The sequence below is a fragment of the Chelonia mydas genome, chromosome 15 (genome assembly GCF_015237465.2).
Source record: "Chelonia mydas isolate rCheMyd1 chromosome 15, rCheMyd1.pri.v2, whole genome shotgun sequence".
Lineage (NCBI taxonomy): Eukaryota > Metazoa > Chordata > Testudines > Cheloniidae > Chelonia > Chelonia mydas.
In genome coordinates, this window is record NC_057856.1 from 15,868,752 (window position 1) to 15,896,713 (window position 27,962).

Below are 27,962 nucleotides of genomic sequence, written 5' to 3' on the forward strand. Positions count from 1 at the left end.
GGCAGAAGGGTGCGAAGTGCGTGGGCGCGCGCTGCGCCAGGGACAGATGCCACGGGCCGCTCTCAGCAGCGCGCGCGCGCGCGCGCGTCACCGACACAGTGCCCGCGGCGGGCGAGGCAGCGCGCAGTCCTCCCTGTCACGCGGGAGCCGCCGAGATGGGGGAGGGGCGTCAGGCTGCCAGCGCTGGGAGAACTCTGCCTGCGGGAACGGAGAGTCCCCCGTGAGCAGGCTGTGCGCGAGAGCGGGCCCTAAATGGGGACGCCTTCCTTCCCAGAGGGGGCTGCACAGCCCACAAGGCAGCTGGGCCCCCGTGCTCCCTCCCGGCCCGTGTTTTGGGCGCAGAATGCCCTCCGGAGTATTGGATGGATTGCAGCTGTCATGCTGCTTCCTACTGGAACTGCTGTGGCTAAGGATCCTGGAAACCTGTTGCGTTCGCCCACTGCTCCCTTTCTAAGCTTTCCCCCTTGGAGCTAACATTGTCTGTGATGCGCATCGCTTGAAAAATCGGGAATGTTTCAGAAAAGGGAAAGCTAGATCTCTTCAGATGTTTTTGAAGTCTGGACAAAAACAAATGCTTTTGCCATTGTGAGAGGGAACCCCTCACTACAATCAGTGACAGATACTCAAGATGTGAACAACTTTCTTAGCAGTGAGAGGAGCGTGATGGAATCTGTGAAGCGATACTCAGTATGCACCATTTGCCTCATGGGGCCAGACTCTTTGTTGGTGTAAATGCATGTAGTTCCATTTACACCAGCAGAGCTTTGCCCTTCTATGCCAGGAGAGAATTTGGCCCATTCTATTTTAAAACCAATGTAATAGCTACTGATGAACTCACAAGAATGAAGATTACTCTGCATCTCTCTCTCTCTCAATTAGGGACAGTTTTTGATTCTTTCTGGATTTCAATAAAATTACCAAATTACTGTTTAACCTCAGATGTGTAACTACTTGGGCTTTCCAACCATGCAACTCAAGTGAATCTTCTTATACACAGGTGTGCGACCAATAGCTGAGTTTTTGGCCAATTCCAAGTCAGAAGAGACTCAAGAACAGGTGCAAATTCTGTTGAATTCTTTAGGCCATGGCAATTTCAAGTATCAGAACCAAGTATACAAAGGCCTGATTCCTTTGCTGCCATGCACCCCCCAAAGCCCAATAGCTGTCTCTGCAGACACTCAGGACTGTGCAGGTGAGCAGAAAGGGATGTAATCAAACTTTAGCCCATTGATTAGTTTTATCAGAACAATCTGTTTCATAATGAATCCATCATAATCTGGAGGCTAAAGGTGAGTGGATATCCCACTACAGTTCTTGTGTTATTAAGGAGCCCAGAGAAGAGCTTATTGCAGCCACAAGCACACCCGGTATATACTCAGCTGATGTGTCCTAACATGGAGATACCTGTCTAAGGATGCATACCCTGTATAGATAAACCAGTCCAATCTGAAAGTTCCTTGTTGAGGTAGTACTGGATAAGAGAATTCTGAAGCAAGGATCCTTTTGTGCTCAGTTGCATGTCATGAGCACAGAGTATGCTCTTCGAGTTCCCCAGCAGTTCCTGTGTCTGAGCTCTAATAACACACTGAAAAGGAATGAGGTGCACAGAGGTATTTTCTGTCTGATTGGAATAATGAAATCATGAACAATTCTCCCCTTAGACTTTTCCCTCTCAGTAACACAGATGCTAAATTCCTAGGCTGTGTGTGAGCAAGTGCTGCATGTATAAAGGCTGCTACTTTTGTCTATATAGTCCCTGCTCCATCAGGATCTAATCTGCTGCTTTTAAATAAATTGAATATGAAAGTTATTTTATAATTCCCCTTCTCCTCCAGTGTGTTACCCATTATGAAAGCCTGGTATGAAAATATATGACCTCAGCTGTAGGAGAGGACATGCCTCTAAAAACATGTCTTGCCTTTACTCTGGGGAACTTCAAAGGGAATGGCCTGCAGGATTAACTATATGGTCTTTAGTGCTACTGTTTGAAATCCTGTATTTTGGTTGTGCTGCTTTTTTTTAATTGAGGGAATGGGGCTGTGGTCTTCTGACCCCCCTTAAATTTTCCCTGGCCTGGAAAGACACACTTACAAAAAAAAATTCTAGCAGTATGTTAATTACCCAGACCAAGACAGAGCTAAGCAGTGAGGTAGGTAGCAATTCTGGTGCAATCTGATGCACATTAATTTAATTCCAACAATTTGAATTCCAATTTAATTTCTCCCATTTGAAATTTCAGTCTCTTGTCATCAAGGAAGGGTGGGGGTTGCCACACACACACACCCCAAATCTGCAGCACCATGGGTCCTTGACCTTTGAACATAAAATGTATGTCTTTATCTCTTCTGTTACATACCACATAAGAGAGAGAGAGAGAGCGCAAAGCTGATCTAGTGCCTCAATTAGCTGGAGATTAATGAACCTCATGCTCAGGTTTGAAGAGTCTTGAGTGGAGAGGATTTTATGGGGATTTTGAAGAGATTTTTGTTTCCCTTTTCCCCACACTTTGTATACCACTTATCTTCTTTCACTGTAAGCTCTTCAGGGCAGGGAAGTTTTCTACCTTTTTGTCTAGTCCCAGAGCAGTGGGGCCCTGATCCTGATCGAAGCCTCTGGGTGCTGCCATATTAAAAATATTAAATAAGAGTAATTAATAATTTGCTGCCCCAATAACTGCAGTCCTGAGTCTGAGAACCCAGGGGTCACACTGGGCAACCATTACTTTGGTGAGCACTTACATGAGGAGCCCTATTCGAGAATGAGTGCTCACTGACTAACCTGAGTAAGGGCTGCAGCATCAGCCCCAAGAGACCATTTCCCCGAGTCTCTCGGAGCACAGTGCTGTATCTCTGTATCCCGAGGATCCAACACGTGTGAACATTTCAGTGGGCTGCAGACTCCGGGCAGTGGCCGCTCCGGCCCCACCAGCTCGCCCGGGGCGGCTCAGCGGTCCTTAAACCGGCCCTTTCTCGCGGGCAAACGGGAGCGACCAGAGCCCCGAGCCCGACTGCACCGCACCTGCCCCCGCAGGCTCCCAGCCCGGGGGCGTCTCGCGCGTGGCTCCGGGTAACTCGTGGGCTGCGGGGACCCCGCGAGCCAGCGCCCCGCCCAGAGCCGCGTTCCAGGGGCCGCAGCCGCAGCTCGGAGGCCGGGGCTCCCCCGCCCTCTCCGTTCTACCCAAGAATGCTAATTTTCATACCCGTGATGCATTGCGCACCCTGTGCCGCGTCCCTGATCCATGGGCTGGGTTTGCTCGCAGGGACCCTGGTTCCGAGGAGCAAACGCGCGCTTTAATCGGGCCTGTGCAACAGGCTGTAAAAACGGGGGGTTTAGCCCCCCGTCAGTAGAGTCACCGTGAGGTAGTGAAGTGTTGCTGTTGCCCTGGGAGCCCTTCTGCAGAGCGAAAAGTATACTCTGGTTTCTCTTCAGATCGTATAAATCTTTCGCCTTTTACTAAAGATTTCCGTGGAGAGGAACATTTATGAGTTTCTATCTAATTTTTTGAGGCTTCACTTCGGTGAAGCTACCCAATGTTGTGAAAAAAACAGAACAAGTTGCGTGTGTTAGAAAGTTTGTGTTTGTTTTTTAAATTTCTTAGTTGTAATTTATGATTCGGGAGGGACATGCTATTTTACCTTCTTGTATGTGATGGGGTCTGTTGAGTAACTTTTTAAGCCGGGTGTGTTTTGTGACCTATCTTGCTCTGAGGTTGGACAGGGTTGCTTAGTATTACTGCCTTGTCCGGACAATAATTGTATAATGTAAACCGTAACTTGCAGATTATTTTAATTTGTCATTTTCTTTGTGCATGGTTTCATTTCCAAATTAAGGATTTAGAATATTAATTAATCCCCATGCCCTATGCACAGAATTTAGCTCCAGCTGCATGTTTTCTGTTATTTAATGGTGCAAAAAGAGGGTACTCATGTTGGCTTAAATGATGTTATGCAGAAGGCACAATTAATTCTTTGACCCCAGGTTTTCCCATAGGAACATCAGAACTGCCATACTGGGTCACACCAATGGTTGATCTATCTCAGGTTTCAGAGTAGCAGCTGTGTTAGTCTGTATTCGCAAAAAGAAAAGGAGTACTTGTGGCACCTTAGAGACTAACCAATTTATTTGAGAATAAGCTTTCGTGAGCTGTATCCGATGAAGTGAGCTGTAGCTCGCGAAAGCTTATGCTCAAATAAATTGGTTAGTCTCTAAGGTGCCAAAAGTCCTCCTTTTCTTTTTGATCTATCTCAGTATCCTGTCTCTGAGAGTGGCCAGTACCAGCGCTTCAGAGGGAGTGTAGCGAACAGGGCAGTTGCAGAGTTCCCCTGTCTTCCCCCTCCCAGTCTCTGTAGTCAGAGGTTTAGGGTTGCCTCAAGCATGGTGTTACATCCCTGACCATCTTGGCTAATAGCCTATCCTCAATTTTCTTATCTAGTTCTTTTCTAAACCCAGGTATACTTTTGGCCATAGGGACATACCATGGCAGTGAGTTCCACAGGTCAGTTTAATCGAGTGAAGGCTCCTCTCCCTCTGTTTTGTTTCTTTGTATTGTGGGAAAGGGAAAATAATATGTCTCTATCCACTTTTTCTACACCTTTCATCATTTTATAGACCTCTATCAGATCCCTCTGTAGTTTCCTCTTCTCTTAAACTGAACAAGACGAATGTTTTTAGTCTCTCCTCATACGGAAGCCATTCCATGCTCTTCGTCATTATTGTCCCCCTGCTCTGCCACTATATCGTTTTTCAGATGAGGCCACCAGAACTGGACACGGTATTCAAGGTATGGGTGCACCGAGGATTATATAGTGGCATTATGATAGTTTCTCTTATTTTTCTATCCCTTTACTGATAGGTACTAACATTCTGTAAGCCTCTTTGACTGCTGCTATGCATTGAGCTGATGTTTTCAGAGCATTATCCATGGTGACTCCAAGGTCTCTTTCTTGAGTGGTTAACAGCTAATTTAGAACACATCATTTTGTATGTGTAGTTGGGATTATTTTTTTCCAGCGTGCATTACTTTGCATTTCTCAAAATTGAATTTCATCGGCCAGTTTATTGCCAAGTCACCCGCATTTGTGACATCCCCTGCAATGCTCTGCAGTCAGCTTCTCAGCTCCTTGGAGCTCAGATCAAGTGTTAGTAGACCCTCGGTCTATCAAATGCTGTGATCGTCTTGATGTTTTTGGTCTTTTGGCCCTGAGCTGAAAACCTTGTCTGTGTCTCTTGGACCGTGAAGTAAAAACATTATCTAAGTTATATCTGCTATGTCCTTTATTTGAGAACGGTATATGAAATTTGATTTTTGAATTAGAGAGGTAGAAGAGCAGCTTTCTCTGTCCACCCTGTGCATCAACCTGACATTGCAGTACTTCCAAGAATGGTGTATCTCTTTTGGGGAGAATATTTTGGTTAGAAAAATAGAAAGAGTTTCACTGTGTTTTTGTATGGCTTCTTTGAAGTAGATCTTTACAATAGTTGAAATGCATTGGTTTGTTTATGATGAAATATAGTTAAAGTTTCTTGTAGTGTTCTGTGAGACTATATATGTGAGTTTCTTTGTTTTACTGGAGAATTGTTTAAAAAGCTGGGGTTTTACTTTCTGCTGTGATTGCTTTTGACAATATGAGGAATTAATGTTTTCCAGACTTGCGGGTCTGTGGGGGGGACTTTTTTCTTTAATTTTGTGTTTTGTAATATTGAAAGTCTCAGGTAGATCAATGACTGCCTAAGTTACATAGACTTCTCCCCACCCAGCATATGCTCCCAGTATCTTGGTTTGTAAAATCCAGTGAAGGTACTATGCGTCATGCTGCTCCCAGGGGTGCCAGTCCCGATGAGGTTTTTTTCAAACCTAATGTAATGTAAATTCTAAATAATAATCCTTATCAGTGTTGCCAACCCTCACCACTGGAAATCATGAGTAAAACTCCCGGAAATCATGGGATTGGCTTAAAAATCATGAGAATTTTTGTTTTTTAATGTCATGTGGGTTCTCTTTATTTCCCTTTCAGTTTCTGAGCCTTTAAGGGGCTCTCAGGTCCCATTTGAAACATTTCCTCTGCAACCGGGCAAGCTAGAAACTTATCTTTCTAGGACAGACCCAGCCCCAGAGAGCAGGAGCCCTGGGCACCTGGGGCTGGCAGACAATGGGGCTCCTGGTGGTTATATATTCTATACTTAGATTTCACCAGCCAAGTATCAAGTGTGAACTCTTCAGACACTAAAACAGCCTTAACTTGGAGTCACAGACAGTCCCCTTGGGCACGCTGGTCTATCTTGCCAGCCAGGTGAGCTCACCTTTGTGATAGATGGTGCCTTACACTAAAAACCACAACAGTATTCAGGTCATTCCCGGTCACTCGCCCGGTAAATTGCAACTCAGACCGAAGACAACGCCCATAGGCAATCCTATAATAAACTAACTAAATATTTATTCACTAGGAAAAGAAATAAGAAACTTATTTGCCAGGTTAAAGCAGGTAAACATACTCACAAATGAAGCCTTATTTTGATGAGGTTGCTTTTTGATGTAAAAAAATAGAATGATTTCAGGAGTTTTATCATAAGTTAACGAGGTTTACTGTCTGTGCAGAAAATGAAAGGAACTAAGTTTGTGCTTGAAGGTTTCCCTTGTTGACAGTTGAGTTTTTAGGAAGTTACGTAGCATAACTCTGATGATGCTGAAAGGCCTCGCTCAAAAACTATTTATTTTTGAATGAGATTGTACATTATAGATAATATCTGACATTAATTCTAGAATTCATGACTGAGAAATTCTGGGCAAACAGCTTGGTGGCTGGATTCAAACCGAAGCACTGATATTGCAGAGCCTTCCATTTCTGCCAAAGTGATAGCCACAGCAGCTCATCTACTTGCCTAGTGTAGCAACTTTGTGAAGGCCCAGAGTTACTCCATTTATCTTTTACTCCTGGGGGAATTCTGCGCGTGTGCATAATTAATGAACCATGCATATTTTAAATTTTTTTGCACAGAAAAAAGCTTCTGCCAAAATGTTGCTGCAGTTCTGCCTTTTGCCCACGAGAGGGCATTGTGGCGATCAAAGAAAGCAGCAGCTCTTGGCCAGCTAAGGAAGAGAAAGCCTGACTTCTTCACATCGCCTGTTAGGCCAGGTCAGGAGACAGGCAGCGTGGGTGTGTGTGTGTCAGACAGGGGCTCAAAAAGGGCTAGTGGGGGAGGACAGACTGGGGCGCGGCTGAATAGGAGTGGAGGCACAGGGCCACAGGGGGGAGGGAGGTGCAGGGCCACACGGTGATGGGGGAGGGGTGCAGAGCTACATAGGTGGCTGGGTGGGGGCACAGACACATGGGGCCAGGGGTAGTGGGTGTCTGAGTGGGGGTGGAGGGATACTTGTGGACAGGGGGTTCAAGGACACATGGGGTATAGGAACATATGGGGAGAGGGGCAGATGTGACTGACTGAATGGGAAAGACTAGGGGTCAGCCAGGGTCTGCATGGGGGAAGCACCCTAACAATCCCTCCCCACCCCCCAAAAAAACCTGTTCCATACTTTTTCCACCCATACCCAACAATCCTCCAAGTTCACACCCAGTCTCCTTCCCAACAATTTACTTCCCTCTCCCTTAGCTCCTCTATTACCCCTGACTCCTCCAAGCCTTTGCACTGCTTCTGAGGAGTGTGGGAAATACGGTTCTGTATTGAGTTTAAAGGAATTATTACTCAGAGTTCCGTATTAATATGCCTAGTAAGGAATCTATTTGTCAAAAAATATTTTCTGAGTCTTTTTTGTTGTCTGTATTGTTACAGACATACTTGCTGACAGGTATTTTTAAATAAATGTCCAAATTTTGACAATTAAAATATGCAGAATTTTAAAACATTGTGTGCAGAGTTTTTATTTTTTTGGTGCAGAATTGTTAATTTATTGGCACAGAATTCCCCCAGGAATAAGTTCTGTTTCATGCAGGTGCAGGGGCACGTTTCCAGTGGAGCCCTGGTTAGACTGAAGTTTGGCTGCTCCTGTATTTTTATGCAGCACCCATTGTTATGGCCTCTAGCACTCCAGGCTGGCTGGGGACGCCTTCCTTCCCAGAGGGGGCTACACAGCCCACAAGTCAGCTGTGGCCCCCCTATTCCCTCCTAGCCCGTGTTTTGGGCGCAGAATGCCCTCCAGAGTATTGGATGGATTGCAGCTATCATGCTGCTTCCTACTGCAACTGCTATGGTTAAGGTTCCATGATAACCTGTTGTGTTCGCCCACTGCTACCTTTCTAAGCTTTCCCCCTCGGAGCTAACATTTTCTATGATTGGCATCTCTTGAAAAATCAGGAATTTTTCAGAAAAGGGAAAGCTAGATCTCTTCAGATGTTTTTGAAGTCTGGAAAAAAACAAATGCTTTTGCCATTGTGAAAGGGAACCCCTCACTACAATCAGTGACAGATACTCAAGATGTGAACAACTTTCTTAGCAGTGAGAGGAGCGTGACGGAATCTGTAAAGCGATACTCAGTATGCACCATTTGCCTCATGGGGCCAGACTCTTTGTTGGTGTAAATGCATGTAGTTCCATTTACACCAGCAGAGCTTTGCCCTTCTATGCCAGGAGAGAATTTGGCCCATTGTATTTTAAAATCAATGTAATAGCTACTGAGAAACTCACAAGAATGAAGATTACTCCCCATCTCTCTCTCTCTCAATTAGGGACAGTTTTTGATTCTTTCTGGATTTCAATAAAATTACCAAATTACTGTTTAACCTCAGATGTGTAACCACTTGGGCTTTCCAACCATGCAACTCAAGTGAATCTTCTTATACACAGGTGTGCGACCAATAGCTGAGTTTCTGGCCAATTCCGAGTCAGAAGAGGTGGAAAGAACAAGTGGAAGTTCTGTTGAATTCTTTAGGCCATGGCAATCTCAAGTATCAGAATCAAGTATACAAAGGCCTGATTGCTTTGCTGACATGCACCCCCACAAAGCCCAATAGCTGTCTCTGCAGACACTCAGGACTGCGCAGGTGAGCAGAAAGGGATGTAATCAAACTTTAGCCCATTGATTAGTTTTATCAGAACAATCTGTTTCATAATGAATCCATCATAATCTGGAGGCTAAAGGTGAGTGGATATCCCACTACAGTTCTTGTGTTATTAAGGAGCCCAGAGAAGAGCTTATTGCAGCCACAAGCACACCCAGTATATACTCAGCTGATGTGTCCTAGCATGGGGATACCTGTCTAAGGATGCATACCCTGTATAGATAAACCAGTCCAATCTGAAAGTTCCTTGTTGAGGTAGTACTGGATAAGAGAATTCTGAAGCAAGGATCCTTTTGTGCTCAGTTGCATGTCACGAGCACAGAGTATGCTCTTCGAGTTCCCCAGCAGTTCCTGTGTCTGAGCTCTGAGAACACACTGAAAAGGAATGAGGTGCACAGAGGTGGTTTCTGTCTGATTGGAATAATGAAATCATGAACAATTCTCCCCTTAGACTTTTCCCTCTCAGTAACACAGATGCTAAATTTCTAGGCTGTGTGAGCAAGTGCTGCATGTATAAAGGCTGCTACTTTTGTCTATATAGTCCCTGCTCCATCAGGATCTAATCTGCTGCTTTTAAATAAATTGAATATGAAAGTTATTTTATAATTCCCCTTCTCCTCCAGTGTGTTACCTATTATGAAAGCCTGATATGAAAATATATGACCTCAGCTGTAGGAGAGGACATGCCTCTAAAGACATGTCTTGCCTTTACTTTGGGGAACTTCAAAGGGAATAGCCTGCAGGATTAACTATATGGCCTTTGCAAAAAGAAAAGGAGTACTTGTGGCACCTTAGAGACTAACCAATTTATTTGAGCATAAGCTTTCGTGAGCTACAGCCCACTTCATTGGATGCATACTGTGGAAAGTATAGAAGATCTTATTATATACACACAAAAAGCATGAAAAAATACCTCCTCCCACCCCACTCTCCTGCTGGTAATAGCTTAACTAAAGTGATCACTCTCCTTACAATGTGTATGATAATCAAGGTGGGCCATTTCCAGCACAAATCCAGGTTTTCTCAACCACCCCCCCCCCAAACTCACTCTCCTGCTGGTAATAGCTTATCTAAAGTGACCACTCTCCTTACATTGTGTATGATAATCAAGGTGGGCCATTTCCAGCACAAATCCAGGGTTTAACAAGAACGTCTGGGGGAGGGGGGGTAGGAAAAAACAAGGGGAAATAGGCTACCTTGCATAATGACTAAGCCACTCCCAGTCTCTATTCAAGCCTAAGTTATTTGTATCCAATTTGCAAATGAATTCCAATTCAGCAGTTTCTTGCTGGAGTCTGGATTTGAAGTTTTTTTGTTGTAAAATAGCGACTTTCATGTCTGTAATCGCGTGACCAGAGAGATTGAAGTGTTCTCCGACTGGTTTATGAGTGTTATAATTCTTGATATCTGATTTGTGTCCATTTATTCTTTTACGTAGAGACTGTCCAGTTTGACCAATGTACATGGCAGAGGGGCATTGCTGGCACATGATGGCATATATCACATTGGTGGATGTGCAGGTGAACGAGCCTCTGATAGTGTGGCTGATGTTATTAGGCCCTGTGATGGTGTCCCCTGAATAGATATGTGGGCACAGTAGGCAACGGGCTTTGTTGCAAGGATAGGTTCCTGGGTTAGTGGTTCTGTTGTGTGGTATGTGGTTGCTGGTGAGTATTTGCTTCAGGCTGGACTCCAGCGAGAAACTGCTGAATTGGAATTCATTTGCAAATTGGATACAATTAATTTAGGCTTGAATAGACACTGGGAGTGGCTTAGTCATTATGCAAGGTAGCCTATTTCCCCTTGTTTTTTCCTACCCCCGCCTCCCCCAGACGTTCTTGTTAAACCCTGGATTTGTGCTGGAAATAGCCCACCTTGATTATCATACACAATGTAAGGAGAGTGGTCACTTTGGATAAGCTATTACCAGCAGGAGAGTGAGTTTGTGTGTGTGTGGGGAGGGGGGGGTGAGAAAACCTGGATTTGTGCTGGAAATGGCCCACCTTGATTATCATACACATTGTAAGCAGAGTAATCACTTTAGATAAGCTATTACCAGCAGGAGAGTGGGATGGGGGGAGGTATTTTTTCATGCTTTGTGTGTATAAAAAGATCTTCTACACTTTCCACAGTATGCATCCGATGAAGTGAGCTGTAGCTCACGAAAGCTTATGCTCAAATAAATTGGTTAGTCTCTAAGGTGCCACAAGTACTCCTTTTCTTTTTGCGAATACAGACTAACACGGCTGTTACTCTGAAACCTGTCATTATATATGGCCTTTAGTGCTACTGTTTGAAATCCTGTATTTTGGTTGTGCTGCTTTTTTTTAATTCAGGGAATGGGGCTGTGGTCTTCTGACCCCCCTTAAATTTTCCCTGGCCTGGAAAAACGCATTTACAAAAAAAATTCTAGCAGTATGTTAATTACCCAGACCAAGATAGAGCTAAGCAGTGAGGTAGGTAGCAACTCTGGTGCAATCTGATGCACATGAATTTAATTCCAACAATCTCCCATTTGACATTTCAGGCACTTGTCATCAAGGAAGGTTGGGGATTGCCACCCCCTTGCACTCCCCAAATCTACAGGACCGAGAGGAGAGGATTTTATAGAGATTTTGAAAACATTTTGTCTCTCTTTTCTCCACACTTTGTATAACACTTGTCTTCTTTCACTGTAAGCTCTTCAGGGCAGGGAACTTTTCTACCTTTTTGTCTAGCCCCAAAGCAGTGGGGCCGTGATCCTGATCGGAGCCTCTGGGTGCTGCCATATTAAAAATACTAAATAACAGTAATTAATAATTTGCTGCCCCAATAACTGCAGTCCTGAGTCTGAGAACCCTGGGGTCACACTGGGCAACCATTACTTTGGTGAGCACTTACATGAGGAGCCCTATTCGAGAATGAGTGCTCACTGACTAACCTGAGTAAGGGCTGCAGCATCAGCCCCAAGAGACCATTTCCCCGAGTCTCTCGGAGCACAGTGCTGTGCAGTTCTCTGTATCCCGAGGATCCAACACGTGTGAACATTTCAGTGGGCTGCAGATGCGAGAGGAGTAACAGCCCCCTTGTTCCTTGCGCGGCCTGCTAAGGGGGTGGCGGAGGCTGGGGAGGAGCCGGCCGCTTTCTGCTGCCCCGGGGCGGGAGCCCCTGCAGACTCCGGGCAGTGGCCGGTCCGGCCCCACCAGCTCGCCCGGGGCGGCTCAGCGGCCCTTGCACCGGCCCTTTCTCGCGGGCAAACGGGAGCGACCAGAGCCCCGAGCCCGACTGCACCGCACCTGCCCCGCAAGCTCCCAGCCCGGGGGCGTCTCGCGCGTGGCTCCGGGTAACTCGTGGGCTGCGGGGACCCCGCGAGCCAGCGCCCCGCCCAGAGCCGCGTTCCAGGGGCTGCAGCTCGGAGGCCGGGGCTCCCCCGCCCTCTACGATCTACCCGGGAATGCTAATTTTCATACCCGTGATGCATTGCGCACCCTGTGCCGCGTCCCTGATCCATGGGCTGGGTTTGCTCGCAGGGACCCTGGTTCCGAGGAGCAAACGCGCGCTTTAATCGGGCCCGTGCAACAGGCTGTAAAAACGGGGGGTTTAGCCCCCCGTCAGTAGAGTCACCGTGAGGTAGTGAAGTGTTGCTGTTGCCCTGGGAGCCCTTCTGCAGAGTGTAAAGTATACTCTGGTTTTTCTTCAGATCGTATAAATCTTTCGCCTTTTACTAAAGATTTCCGTGGAGAGGAACATTTATGAGTTTCTACCTAATTTTTTGAGGCTTCACTTCGGTGAAGCTATCTAATGTTGTGAAAAAAACAGAACAAGTTGTGTGTGCAAGAAAATTTGTGTTTGTTTTATAAAACTTTTTAGCTGTAATTTATGGTTTTGGAAGGGACATGCTATTTTTTCTTTTTGTATATGATGGGTTGTGTTGTGTAACTTTTTAAGCCGGGTGTGTTTTGTGACCCATCTTCCTCTGAGGGTGGACCGGGTTGCTTAGTGTTACTACCATGTCCAGACAATAATTGTATAGTGTAAACAATAACTTGCAGATCTGTTTTAATTTGTCATTTTCTTTGTGCATGGTTTCAGTTCCAAATTAAGGATTTAGAATATTAATTAATCCCCATGCCCTATGCATAGAATTTAGCTCCAGCTGCATGTTTTCTGTTATTTAATGGTGCAAAAAGAGGGTACTCATGTTGGCCTAAATTATGTTATGCAGAAGTCACAATTAATTCTTTGACCCCAGGTTTTCCCATAGGAACATCAGAACTGCCATACTGGGTCACACCAATGGTTGATCTATCTCGGTATCCTGTCTCTGAGAGTGGCCAGTACCAGCGCTTCAGAGGGAGTGTAGCGAACAGGGCAGTTGCAGAGTTCCCCTGTCTTCCCCCTCCCAGTCTCTGTAGTCAGAGGTTTAGGGTTGCCTCAAGCATGGTGTTGATTCCCTGACCATCTTGGCTAATAGCCTATCCTCAATTTTCTTATCTAGTTCTTTTCTGAACCCACGTATACTTTTGGCCATCAGGACATACCATGGCAGTGAGTTCCACAGGTCAGTTTAATCGAGTGAAGGCCCCTCTCCCTCTGTTTTGTTTCTTTGTATTGTGGGAAAGGGAAAATAATACGTCTCTATCCACTTTTTCTACACCTGTCATCATTTTATAGACCTCTATTAGATCCCTCTTTAGTTGCCTCTTCTAAACTGGACTAATGTTTTTAGTCTCTCCTCATACGGAAGCCATTCCATGCTCTTTGTCATCATTGTCCCCCTCCTTTGAATGTTTTCCAGTTGCACTATATCCTTTTTCAGATGAGACCACCAGAACTGGACACGGTATTCAAGGTGTGGGTGCACCAAGGATTATATAGTAGCATTGTGATAGTTTCTCTTATTTTTCTATCCCTTTCCTGATAGTTACTAACATTCTGTAAGCCTCTTTCACTGCTGCTATGCATTGAGCTGAAGTTTTCAGAGCATTATTCATGGTGACTCCAAGATCTCTTTCTTGAGTGGTTAACAGCTAATTTAGAACACATCATTTTGTACGTGTAGTTGGGATTATTTTTTCCCAACGTGCATTACTTTGTATTTCTCAAAATTGAATTTCATCGGCCAGTTTATTGTCCAATCACCCACATTTGTGACATCCCCTGCAATGCTTTGCAGTCAGCTTTGGACATTACTGTTTTGAATAACTTTGTGTCATCTGCAAACTTTTCCTCTTCGCTGTTCACTCCCGTTACAGATCATTTATTAATATGTTGAACAGCACAGGTACCAGTGACCACCTCCACAGCTTGGGAAACAGTATTGCCAAACAGAAAAACAGGAAGAGCAGTTAGGAGATGTCATCTCCAACAGGACTTCAGCCTACGAAATAGGGGATAATGCTTTGGCCACAAGACCAATGAGGGGCAATAGCCCTAGATATGAGAGGGCCCACATGACTGCATAGCTCTGTTCACACCAGGGAAGATTAAATAAATGTTATACAGCTCATTGCATGATTGCTCTTTTCAACAAAATACTTCAGATTTTATATAACAGGAAAGGGCCCTGCTACCTTCTCCCCCCACCCCAGACCCCTGTTTTCCCCACAGTGCACACATTCAACATCTGCTGCTCGCAGATGTTACATTCACCTCACACAGAAAGACCTACTACAAAGCAATTCTAGTTGAAATAAAATAACTTGTTATAATGTTTATTATATATGCTTAATTATAAATTATATTAGCAAAATCTATAATTAAAATGAAGTTTCTCATGAACCACACACTAGTTGCAAACCTTTGACTGTATGGTCACCTTTGGTAAGGGTAAAACTGCCTTACTAAGGAGATTTGAGAAGTCTTATAAATGCAACAGACATGGCGAATGAGCCAAAAGCAAACACCCTCCTCCCGCCCCCACTCCAGCTGTCGCTGTACTCCAGGGTACTTCAGACTTGAACTATGTAAATGAGAGCCATTGCTATGGGTACCAATACTCTTACTCATCAAATAAGAGTCACCATGAGGAGATAAATGTTGTTTTGCTTTTGACATAATAGATCTATCCAATTTCTATTATGTGACTAAGGAAGTTGTTGTAGACAGCTACGAATGATCATTCACTGTTGTCTACTGTATATTTCTAGATGGTCAGTTCTGGCAGATAGCAGATGATCATGCCATTCTTGTTATGATTCACTTCTGGAGCGATAAAGGTAGTAGCCCACCTCCCATAGGCCAGCAGATGTGGAATGGTTTTTATCTAAAAACAAAGTTGCCTTCAAAATGCATGTTTTTCTATCAGCCTTCTCTTGGTGTAGGTCACATTGTAGGGAAATAGTGTTTTGGCTTTAGAGATGGGCAGGATGCAGTGGATTTTTCTGATGTAGCATTTTTTAAAATGTCTATTGCTTTATTTGAGAGTAATCAAACATGGACAGCCCCTGAGCCCTGCCTTAAGCCAGGCTTGAGGAGGAGGTATAGCTGAGTAAAGAAAAGTTACGCCATTTTTAGGGAGGCTGCACAAACTAGATCATGTCAATGTAAAAGGAAGAGGAAAAGAAGATTAAAGACCCTGTGTCAGATGTGGGAAACACACCACTCTTCTAAAAGAAGAGGGAGCTGGACATTTGTACTCAGTTATCTAGCACAACTCACAAGAAGTCATGTCCTTACCATCCATATCTATGCTGCTGATTCACTTGTAACTGCTAGATATTAAGCTGACCTATTGTATCTTAACTTTTACAAAGGTATTAAGCCATATATTTAATTACAACTGACAAGGAAAGTATTTGGTTCTCCGTCAGAGCTTGGGACTTCTTGTTTTCTTAGGTGTTAAGTAAGAAACCAACCTAAAGATCAGATAAAGTCCTCCCACGGAGGTCTTATGTCACCTAAACACATGCCTTGGTTTGTGGAGAACATGGCACTGGAAAGGTGGTTTGAAAGTGTGGTAAACAAATGTACAAGGAAAATTAACAAGCTCAGAGCAACATGATACCATCATCATGGGGGATATCAAAGAAAGTAGTATCTAGTCTTCAGAATTGAGACAGCAGAAAGACATAGATCCTTTGAATAAGGTACAGCTTGGTGGATTTGTTTCTTAGGTTTCTCTAACTTCCCCTCTTTCCAGCATACAAAATAACCACTACAAGCTCCTGGAGCTTAGTTTTCAATTGAAAAATAAGAATTCCTAAATTGCTAACTCCACTTTAAAGTAAAATCAAAACCAAAGTGTCCATGTGTTACAAATGACCAATAGCCTCCCTCCTCTCAAACCCAATAACTAAGATCCAATGCGCTGCAATGTTATTTTATTCTCCCCAATTGGCCAAAAGGTTCCATAATTTATGGTTTTCTTCCCTTCTTGCGCAGGGACTGGCCTTCTCCTGAAAATGCAATGAACCGGCTGCCAGAGTCATCCTGAATGTAGGAGGGAGAAAGATTTGTTTAGGTTCAGCTTTTGTTATTATTGAACAAAGAGAAAACCTGCTTTAGACAACAACATTCCATCATAAAAGCACTACTCCATTGGCTACTGACATTTCACATCCATAAATTTACACAGAAAACAGGCTGCTTCCCCAAAAGTTGCTAGTGTTTCAGTGACCTTTTGTAGATTTAATTCAAAATCCCTTTGCATCACTTCCATTTTATATTTCCTCCTCCAAGCTTATACAAGGCAAATCTTTTTATGTTAGCTAACATAAGAACATCAGAGCTTTCTGTCCTGTAGATAATATTCAATATCATTGAGTAGTTTTAAAATTTAAGGTCTCCATGAGCAATCACAGGCTGTGAATTGGCAAAGCCAGGGAGCCTAAACAATGGATCTGATCATGCTCAGCAAGAAGCTCTTAATTTTTACTGCCAGTAACCCCCCACACACCGTTATTCACCATTTCAGAGATAAAAGAGATTAAGGCTCATCACACTAAAATGCTAACATACAGACCTTTAGTGGCAAAGCTGGTTGACCGCACAATAGTTACTGTGCTACAAACAGGGGCCCAATTTTCCCCACAGGGGACAAATAACACCCACTGTTTTGAATAGGAGTTACTCACACCCTATGGTGGAAGAAAAGGCCCTGCAGTCAACAATAGTCCCCACTGTTGAAGATTTATCATGAGATAAGGGATCGCACGCTGAACTGAAGCCACACATCAAGGACCACAATATTCCCTAAAAAAGCCTTCCATGACGGGAACTTTGCTCATGTCATTAAAAAAATTATTTAAACTAGGTTTCAGTGATTTATAACACTTATAATTAGCATATTTTTTTTCCTTAATTGTTCTGACCTCAGATGGGTCTGCATAATCAGTCAACAAGTCATAGTATTTGAGCAGGTTTGCTGGAGTTGGGGCCCACTAGCAATGCAGACCCCTTCAACAACTGTTAGTTCCACTGTATTAAGTTCTCTACAAATATGGCAAGGTTCAGAGGTTTACTCACCTCTTCAACTTTCTTGACTAGTGGTCTTGAATTTCTAATGAATGTGATCCTACCGATTTTGAAGTCATAATTGGGTATTCCTCTGGGAAAGGAAGATTGAGATATTAAGGTACTGAATAAACCTTTAGACTCTTGTCATGGGAATAAATGTGACAAATAATAGCCAGGACTATTCTCTACAGTTTTTGTTGGTTTTTTGTTTTGTTTTTCTTGAGTGTCATCCTAACCATTCCTTCTGAAGAGCTGTCGTTAGGATTATTATGGTCTGAGTCCGATGTGCTCGCAAAGATTTATTTATTAGAGCTGAGCAAATGTTGTAAAGAAATATCTGTGATGATTCACTTTAGTTAAGTTGTCTGCAGCCATGTACATGCATCATGTCTGCACTTTCCAAGAGGGATCAAATTTTACTGGTCCAAGCATATGTGGAAGAAAACTAAGGTAGAAGCTGGATGCACACATCTTCATAGGGACCATTACTATAGTGAGTATTAATTCAGAAGCAGGGTGGAGGGAAACTGATTTTTTAAAATTTCAGTTGGATATTTTTTATTTAAAATAAATACAGTTTAAAAATAAATCTAATTTTGAAATTTGATAACATAGAATAAGGCCTAAATTAACTTTAATCTACTAAAATAATTTAAATTAAATACAAAAAATAATATTAAGTAGCACGTTTGTTGCCAAGTTTTAAAGAAAGTCAAACCACTGAGTTGGTGGTAATCACTGGCTAAGCATCTGGAACCAGAGTTTGTTGAAGTGCTAAACCAGCTTTTGACAGCACTGGCCTCTTCTGCAGGTGCAAAGAGGATATTTTCTTAATTTCAGTTTATTCAACTAATTCAATCACATCAGTTCATTCAAAGTTGAGAGACCAATTGGGAGCTGAAAAGCAAGAAAGCTTGTTTTCCTCTTCCAATCTATGAATAAAATTAGGTGAGAGAGAGTAAGATCTACTAGTTCTAACATTTTGAAGGAAATATGACCGGAAAGAAGCATGTCAATTCCTTACCTACCCATAATATTTTCTTTGGTTAATAAATGTATTAGTTTTAAATGAAAAATATGTTTTGATAAGCCTTCTGATAATCTTTCTTCTTATGTATCCATCACTTTTAAGGTAGTTTTTTTAATAAAAAAATTAAAATGCTGTTTTTATGCATTTTTAATCGAGTTTGAATTTCCATGCAAATAGAACACGATACAAATTAAAAGGAAAAAAAATCTAGTACATAAGAAATAATAAAAACTGTAAAGATTAAGAATCTGAATGTAAATTAAGCCATAGCTTCCTGGTTAGCAAGAAGAACCAAATTTAGTGTAAAGGCTATATTTAATTGCAAATCAACGTGTTTTAATGGTTACCATTCTATGAGATTCAACTTTTCTGTAGGAAAATAACTAAAAGTACAGATGCAAACAATTAAAATTGATGATTTAAATCAAGGTTTCCTGCTTGCTCATTTAAATCCTGATTAAAATTGGTGATTTACATTGCTTTGAGTTAAATCAATCTGCCCTGTTTAGAAATGCTTTTGCAGTTATCCTATCAGGAAACAAAACAGACCATGGCCAAGTTTTGTAAAAGTATTTATACTGATAGTTGATGGGATTTATACTCAAGTGCCTAAATGCCTTTTGAAAATGAAATATAGGTTCCTAGTCGGTTAGGCGTTCATTGCAATGCTGAGAGCAGCAACATCTAAATACCTTTACAGATCTGAGTCCATGTGATTATCTGACCACTCTCAAAGCATCGTATATTAAATACACTTGGGGAAATCAGGTTCTCACTGATATTACAGAAGCAGACAAATACATCAAGAATGATTCATTTTGTTCAAACATTAACCTTCCACCTGTAGAAATCTGAATGAAATGGGCTAACCTTCGAATGTCTCCTGGTTTAATTGGCGAGGGACTAGGCTCGACACCTTTCTTCTTGCCATCTAGCCTGTTCCCAGAGCCAGAGAATGCCTATAGGTATAAAGCAGAAAGTCATTTCTACACGTTCCACCTTATTGTTAAAGAAGAGCAGGGGACTCTCTTGCATGTATTTTTGTTTTTTAAAAAGGCTAAAATGGGCACAGGGCCTGATTCAAGATTGGTGCTGATCTAGTGGACTAGTGTTAGTATTCTGCACTGCCATGCAAGAGATTAGACTGGTATTTCAGTTCCCATCTCTTGGCTCCTCAGGAACAGTAAAGAGCACCCACCATCACTGGCCAGCACCTCTCCTACCGATCAAATAGCATTGACTGCTTATTGAATCGTAGGACTGGAAGGGACCTCAAGAGGTCTTCTAATTCAGTCCCCTGCACTTAAGTCAAGACTAAGTATTATCTAGACCATCCCTGACAGGTGTTTGTCTAGCCTGCTCTTAAAAATCTCCAAAGATGGAGATTCCACAATCTCCCTGGGCAATTTATTCTAGTGCTTAACCACCCTGGACAGTTAGGAAGTTTTTCTTCATGTCCAACCTAAACTGCCCTCGCTACAAGAAAGAATTTACCTCTGGTCTTCCTTGACTGTAAGGACAGTGACTATAGTACAGGGTCTAGACAACTGGACTGGGACAAAGACTGAAGGCCCAGGGGCAGCGATTTTTCATATGGCTGTGATTTGTGCCCCAGCTTAGAACACTGGAACTACTCCCACACCATTAATTGCACGTAATTTGCAAGAGTACCTCTGTAAAAGTATATATGGGGGTCTGTTGTACAATGTGCACAGATCCCTGCACACTACTGGATGGAATGTCAGACTGGCTTAAAGATGTACGTGGCTGAATCTCAGAACGGCTACACACATGAATACTACAAAAGCATGATTGTTTCACAATTCAGTTCATCATTTTATGACATTTACAATAGAAGAAACTTTTACTCTAAATCTTAGTTATTGATATACAAGCCTCTTGGACAGCAGTGCCAGTGCTAAGCAAGGGTCCAGAGGGGACGCCTTGTTTGTGCTCCCAGTAACATTTTATAAACAAAATTCACTTCCTTCAGGTACTGTTAGATACTTAAGTGTTACTTCCACTACACACAAGCCATCAGAGTCTTGAGTGGTAATATTTATTATGGATTCAAAACACAAGTTACTGCTGTATTTATATATCAGAAGCTCCTGAGAAAATGCCTTGCAGGGAGAACCTATTACACAGAATCTTATACACTTCTTTTGGGATGTGTAACAAGGTGATTAGCACCCTGTGATTTTTTTTTTTTTAAATACATTAAGGTTTTGTTTTGTTTTATTTTTTTTAATAGGTTTGTATTATTTCGTTTTATCCATGCTGGAGTGGGAGATTACATGTTTTCCCCTGGAGGGGTTGGGAGGTCCTGAGGCGGGGACAGGGGGTTGCAGAGCGAGCCCACCTTGCACTCACCCTGCAGCAGTGGCTCCCGTCCCACAGGGCTGGGCCCAGCTCCCCGCTCTGGGGATGACATGATGACGGAAGGGTGAACAGGCCAAACCTGAGCATGGAACCGGACCCTGCCCTGTGGCAGAGGAGCCACAGGCACAGCAGATCCAGGATGAGTTTTTCATTTTATATGTTGTTTTTCATTTTATTTTGTGGTGTTTTTTCACATTTGTGAAAACCACAGGACTCTAGTGTTGGTCCTAGGGTGCATGTGCACATCTCAGTGTTCCAAGACCAGGCTGTTGTGTGATTACATGTTGTGAGCAGCATCTGCTATAAACAGAGGCAGCCTAGCCTCAGGAAAGGAGAGCCCAAGCCCAGGAAAGGGGCCTGTCACACCTGGAAGTCCTGAGAAGGAAACACCTGCAGCAAGCAGAAGCTGGCTGGGGGAAGCCTCAGCCGGGAAAGGCGAGACGAGGACTAAGACAAACCTCTGTGAGGTGGTGAGACTGGGATGCTTTGTTTCTAAGTAAAAGAAAAGCCCTGAGCAAAGGAACTGGATTTGTGCAGTTGCGGGGAATATGTGTTCACCTTCCCAGCTGATAGATTTGCCCACAACACTACCAGACCGAAAGAAGATACTTACACGAAATCCTAGGTCACTCACATAGCCACTGTGGTCTGCTTCAACGTCCTAGGAAGGAGAGGAGAAACAAGCTGTTTCATTACATTCATGCTGTGTTATGCAAAATTAACATGAACGGTTTCATGGATTTCCTACAGAATGAAACTTTTACAGGTATTTTATAAAGTTCACTGAACATGAATTCTTTTGACAAAGTTTTTGTCCTGGAAATAGGTTGCTCTACATGAACAATCTCCATAGGGTGGGGTGAGGAAGGAAAAGAAGTGTAGGCAAGAGCATCTTGGAAATAAAATGTATGGCTGAACTATCTGATCTCACGACCTTTTCAGAAAGAGGCGTCCATTAGTGATCTTTGCTCCATAACAGCCACAGTAAGAAGAGAAGGCAACTAGAGAGAATGCACTGTAGAGAACAAGAATGAACTTAACTTACTGTGCTCTCCTCATGTTGTGTGTGTCTTTCTGGTTCTTTGTATCCCAAAGGTGCATCAAAATCCACCTGTTTTTATAGCAAGGAACGTTGTTGTTGTTGTTGTTGTTTTAAACAGAGTCACATTTTTGTTAATCATCACCATATGCCATCCCTAAAATCGCGACAAACTCGACCATTCTATTTTGAACTAGAGGGAATGGATCTTTTAAAAAAGCTCAATTAGCAAAAATGTTACAATTGGAATGTGGGAGACTCATCTCTAAAAGATGCTTCTCCAGCACATAGTTGTAATATACTGCAGGGCAGCACGGAACATCACGCTGCAGCTGTTCTAACTTTTCAGTCTCCAGGCTGTCAAATGGACCTGCATCTTTCATAAGTACATAAAACAAAGTGCCCAAGAGAACAATTTGCAAATAAGGCTCTACAAGAATTATAGGCACTTCAGCCACCTACGGGCATATCACAGGGTTGCCAACCCTCCAGGATTGGCCTGGAATTGCTGGACTCCTGGTGATTATTGAAAGCAATCCAGGAAATGTTAATAGGATATTTTAAGAACCTGACATTACGTCATGGGGGGGAGGGCGGGGAGGAGAGGAATCTCCCGGAATATCTTCAGGCAGAGTTGGCAACCATAGTATATGACCTGTGGCCTTCATCTTGCAACTCACTTATGGTTACAGGATCTATATTACTGAATGCTCACCTTTCCCACAGCATAGCTATATTTCTGTAATGCAGCATTGTCATGATCAGATGCCCCTTCTCAAAAGAATAATTTAAGTGAAAATAAAGATCCTGCCACAAAGACTTCAACTTACATTCATATCACACTCTATGATGGACACAGCTTTGTCAGGTTTGGTCTCCATTACTCGAAGCTCGTAGATCTGAAACAGGAGCACGTATAATATAAAGCTGTTCCTCTTAGTGTGCAAATTAATGATTAAAGAAACTTGGGCAAAATTCTCACATCAGAGAGCATTCGTTTCAATGAACCATAAGCTCTTCAGATCAGAGACTGTGTCTACCTCTATGTTTGTACATCATGTAGCACAACAAGGCTTCCAATCAGATCAGGGCCTCTGGGTGCCCCCATCATGACTATATTTCAAAATGGAAGACTTCTTCTACATTAGAGATTTTCATTGCCCCTCAATAGAGCTGGAGGGATTTATTTGGCCAGAGGCGAGCTATCTGGCTCTGAATCTCCTGATTTCCAGTTGCCAAAAAAACAGCTCCAAGTTAGGTGAGGTAGGATATCTGCACTGTCTTGTACTCATTTATGTTAAAATGTAAAATAGTTTTACTGCTGATAAGAAGCCCTTTTGCTCCTAATAATCCTTTGTCTGAAATGGATTATGATTTACCCACAAGTTATCCAAACTGAGCTGAAACCTGGCAAATAAGTACTTTGCCCAGAAGCAAAATTTGAAAATGTAAAAGTTGTTCAGTAATCAAAGGTGTCAAAAGTCAGAATTTAATATGAAGACCAGCACCAAGGCTCCTGAACGGATTGCATTATTCATTCTCAGAATTCAATAAAGGCCTTTAAAAAAAAAAAAAAAAAAAACTGTAGGTGAAGCTACTATAGAATTTTGCATTTGTAGCTCCTGAAAATCTGGATCCCACTTGCCAGGGGGTCCACAAGGCCCTGGGTAAGGTCCCACCTATGAACCTGCCTCCCTGAGATGTCCAAAGTCCCTCTGGGGCTGTTTTCGGAACTCTTACATCTTTCCTGTTTGGGTCTATTTGCTCCTGACATTTAGCTCCCACAGTGTCCATTTACGCGTACGTGCAGAAAAATGGATGGACCAGGGTAGTGGTTTAAGCTGAACACATGTTGTGTGTCCCGTGTTCAGCTACTACTGACACTCAAATGGGAGTATCTGTAAATTATGTGATTCTATAAATGTCTTTTTAGGGTTCCATGCGAACCATATGCAGAGTCAGGATTTATGTTTCCTGGGACTGCACATAGGTTTAGTTAGATAGTGTTATTTACACTAGATACCGTACCTTCTCATTGTAGTTGATGGCAATAACATCCCCGGTGGTTAGACAAGCAAAGTTTCTCAAAGCATTTTCTAATCTTTGAATTATGTTAAGAAGAACTGGATGGTTGTTTTCAGTGCAATATTCAAGTTATACATCAACAAGTTCATATTTTCTGGTTCCAGGTCTGTCTTACATGTGACTTAAAATATAAGTACCATGGACAGTTTAACAAGCATTAGGCATTCAACATCCCTTATAGATATTCTTAGGGAAACCCAATAAAGTTCTCTAGACAGTAAAACAAGGCATGTGTTTCAGACCACAATTTACCTATTCAGACTGTCTGGAAAATAAAAGCCAAGAATTTAAAAAAAAAGTTTCTACAGTTAGGCTTCTGAACCAGTAGCCTGATTTTTTAGATGTGCCAAGTACCTAGCAGCTCTCATTAAGTAATTTTAAGGAAAAATCCTTTATTTCCTACTTTAGGCTTTTATTCTTTGGTGCAAAGAATATTTGCCTGAGCAAGGACTACAGGATTTGGCCCATTTCATTAGGCCTTTATTTAGAAGAATGCTACACTTTTTGCAGGGAATTCACATCTCTCCGCACTTGCTCTGGCTCCTACCAGATTCCATTCTCTTACCTCTTAGCTTTCAGAGGTGGCACTAGTAACAGTAAGCTGTTATTGGACGTATCTGAACAATGCTTGAAAAGCTGCCCCGCCTTTCCTCCCCTGTTTAGGGTAAGCTAGTGCCAAAGCCCCTTCTTTTGCTTCCTCTGGGATGAAGTGAAAGGATACACAGCTTTGGGATTGGTGATGTCAAGGAAATCTGGACTTTGTGGTTGAAATTTTGAGTAAGTAGCCACTTGAAGATTAACACTCTCTACCTGCACCAGGCCTCCTTCCTCCAGAAGCAAGTTCTGCATCATCTGCAAAAAAAACATTGATGACAAAGACAGGACACTATACCAGTATCTATGCAACAGAAACAGGTAACTTTTAGATGGAATTTCCCTTGAGAATATGTAAATATATTGGGCCATATTCTGCCCTGAATTCTGTGGGTTTGCACTGGGTATAATTACAGGAAAAAACTTGTTCTTGATCCTCTATGTCTCAGTAACAACGTAGTACATGCAGCAAATTACTTTGATTAACTCAGAGGAAAGCTTTAGCTGTGACTGAAACACTACAAGGTGCTGACTGTGCAAGTGAAATGCAATTTCATCAAATATTCTACTGTAATATTCACCAACACCACATTCATCCTATACTTTAAATTCTGACAGTTTGGTGTAAGGCCACTTACCCAATGTGGAAGGTAACAAATGCCTTCATCAGCCACAAATTCTAGCACACCACAATGCGTCATTCGATCTGAATTTTTATTAGTCAGCTTAAACAACATAGGGTACGTAATGTTAAGTCGACCTGGCAGAAGGGGAAAAAGATACAATTTGTTATAAAGCTCATGGCAGATTTATAAAGTTGCAGAGACTGAACATTAGCAAGAGAATGAGCCCATATCCTGGCAAACACATCAAATTATTTGCAAAAAAAAGGACGCTCATTGCATTAATGGAAGTGTGATATGGCGTCAAGCAGCTGCTAGAAAGCTGACACTGTCGGCCTAGCATTTGAACTATGTCTAGATAAGGGAACACCAAACCCTTTGACAAACAAAATATGTTAAAAAAACCCATACGATTTTTACCCTCAATATGGATTTTCCTGGTATATCTTGATTTAAACCACATCTTCTTAACGGATACATAAAGCAGTTTTTGGTGTTTGCCTACACATACATACAACACAATATTTCTAAAGTTCTTACAGTAGAATAAACATTACTTACTGAGTTGATCCAAGGCAGATGGTGGCATAATTACTGCAGAAATTAATCAGAAAGTTACAATAAGATTAGGAATAGCATGGCTACGGAAAGCAACTGCAGTGTACAGTTTTATCATTCCTTCTTAGGAGACAGCATTTTACCCAGGTTCCGACTTTGTGAGCTACAAATTCTATTGGAATCAATCTAGACAAACAATAACTGGTAGTTTTAATCCAAAATGTAGATTCTGAGTGGGGCAAATGGGAGAAGTTAGAAAGTTTTACAAAAGCTTATACACTAACAAAAATATTTCCCAAAAGTAATTTTATTTGGTTAGAGTTAAACAACCCAAGTGCTGACAACTCAAACACAGCATTTGACTAACATATGGGAGCCTGAAAGTGGAGCTGACAAATCTATTCTCCTTATTGAAGCTGAGTGAAGCCAAAAGAGGAAGCAAAAAACATATATGGCAAAGACAACAGATTTTTAAATCTTATTTGCTTAAATGGCTTATTTTATTAGTGACAGCTAAAACCATTTGTTTTTAAAATAATGGGCCTTCTAATTTACATGGAGGTAAATCAGGAATTCCAACATCAATTAAATGATATTAACATGAGAAGAGATTATTTATTTAACCTGCAAGTGCCCCTTTAATTCAAGTCACAAAGCCATCAATATGTTTCCATGCTTATTATGTTTGTGGCCTTATACTGTTTCTGCAACCGCCTGCCATAAACAATACTACTGAACATTCACATATAGCATTCATCAGTCTATTATTCAAAATAAAACATGCACATACTCTTCCCGCCTTTCTCCACATCTGACCTGTCATTAGGTCCTGCAAGCATGGATACTGAGAAGCAACGATACTGGGTTGAGAAGCGGTTCTGGAAAACCCGGGGGATTGGATGATCAAACATATTAAAAGAAAACTGGGGGATAAAAAATGACAGTGTGTTAGCAAACATCGATCCACTTTACTAAGACACCAGCAGACTAAGATTTTCAGGAGGTTGTTCTCCATTGCAGTCATCTTAACCAATGCTGTGTGCCTATTTTTCCTAATATAAATATGGTTTAGACATATGTATGTACCAATGAAACACATAAAATAAGAAAGTGAAAATTCATCTGTAATTTATCACCACAATCAATTCTGATTGATTCTACAAACTGTAGAACAGACATGGACTTCAATTTGAAATAAGCATACACATCCTAAAAACCATTTATTTGTGCAGTGCTACAGCAAGTGTACAGCGCAAACTATTAATTTAAATTCAACAAGGAATACAAGTGATTGTCATTTCTTTAACTCTTCAGCACAGGACAAGAGATATTCAACATAGGTGTGGCAGAAGGATATTTTTGGACCCTTGCACTTTTATTTTAATGATTAAAGAGATGACAGTGTATATAGCCTATGGATAAACACAGGCTGAAGTCTTCATCATCGCAGAGAGAGAATCATTCCTAGGTATCCAGTGGGGTAGCATCCTCACTTGTAAATCAAAGGGAGGGGAGAACACTGAGTCAGCACCTCCCAGGAAATGCCCAGGATCACACAGATTGCAAACTCTTTACGATTACTCCATATATTACTACTCTAAAAAAGCCATCCATACCCCACCCTGTAACCGTCTGGGAGTGAGTGGGGACACTAAATTGGGGGTGCTTTATTAAGCAATTCTCTGCTCTTGGGAGCAAAGATTTTGCTGGGGGGGGGGGGGGGGGGGAGTTTCCAGAGGGGGCTTTAAAAATCTCTCCTGTCCCAGCTGGCTCTCTCTGAGAGGAAGGCCGGGGGGCGGCGGGGGGGGGTTACATATGTCCCAGACAGACACCCTGAAGGGTCCCCCTCACTGCCCTAGAGCCAGGCGGACAAAGCCCGACCCTCTCGCAGAGCAGGGGGGTGTTTGGCGGGTACACGCTCCCCTAGCACCTCCCTGCCTGCGTAAACAATCCAGCCAGGGTGACTCCGCAGCTTCCGCCGTCTCTCCCCCAGCTCTCAGACACCCACACAAGAGCCCCTGCAGGCACTTACCATCCTGGCGGCGGCTGCTCCTGCCCCTTTTCTCGGAGATCTCAGCGAGGGACACCGCAGAAGCGCCTTTAGACAGCTCGGGGAAGGATCAATGCAGCGGCTGCTTCCCCTCCCCCACAGGAAATCGGCTGGCTGAGGGAAATGGTGGGCAGGGAGGGGGAAATCCCTT

The 27,962-nt window shown here is 42.6% G+C and overlaps 1 protein-coding gene, 1 long non-coding RNA gene and 2 other non-coding genes across 6 annotated transcripts; 3 read left to right on the forward strand and 1 right to left on the reverse strand.

Moving 5' to 3' along the window:
* The first annotated feature begins 389 nt into the window (after positions 1–389).
* LOC119563817 lies at positions 390–16,714 on the forward strand. 2 transcript variants are annotated; one of them, XR_006285967.1, is made up of 4 exons: positions 390–1,192; positions 6,996–7,133; positions 8,800–8,996; positions 11,542–16,714. It is a non-coding gene; the product is annotated as an uncharacterized LOC119563817 (long non-coding RNA). The 2 variants fall into 2 exon arrangements; XR_005222421.2 differs by lacking the exon at positions 390–1,192 and having other exon boundaries at positions 4,184–7,133.
* LOC114018260 lies at positions 3,410–3,525 on the forward strand. The gene has a single exon (XR_003563653.1). It is a non-coding gene; the product is annotated as a U5 spliceosomal RNA (small nuclear RNA).
* LOC114018261 lies at positions 12,674–12,789 on the forward strand. The gene has a single exon (XR_003563654.2). It is a non-coding gene; the product is annotated as a U5 spliceosomal RNA (small nuclear RNA).
* On the reverse strand, positions 16,299–27,925 carry UFD1 (ubiquitin recognition factor in ER associated degradation 1). 2 transcript variants are annotated; one of them, XM_007055026.4, is made up of 12 exons: positions 27,794–27,925; positions 26,552–26,684; positions 25,765–25,797; positions 25,219–25,340; positions 24,708–24,838; positions 23,930–24,002; positions 22,732–22,800; positions 21,908–21,973; positions 21,476–21,523; positions 19,351–19,439; positions 17,460–17,541; positions 16,299–16,424 (listed from the first exon to the last, which is right to left on the reverse strand). In XM_007055026.4, the coding sequence occupies exons 1-12, from the start codon at positions 27,794–27,796 to the stop codon at positions 16,350–16,352; spliced, it is 924 nt and encodes a 307-aa protein (XP_007055088.2). In that variant the 5' UTR covers positions 27,797–27,925; the 3' UTR covers positions 16,299–16,349. The 2 variants fall into 2 exon arrangements, with proteins under 2 accessions (XP_007055088.2, XP_027673115.1); XM_027817314.3 differs by having other exon boundaries at positions 26,578–26,684; positions 27,794–27,823.
* Between the last annotated feature and the right edge of the window lie 37 nt (positions 27,926–27,962).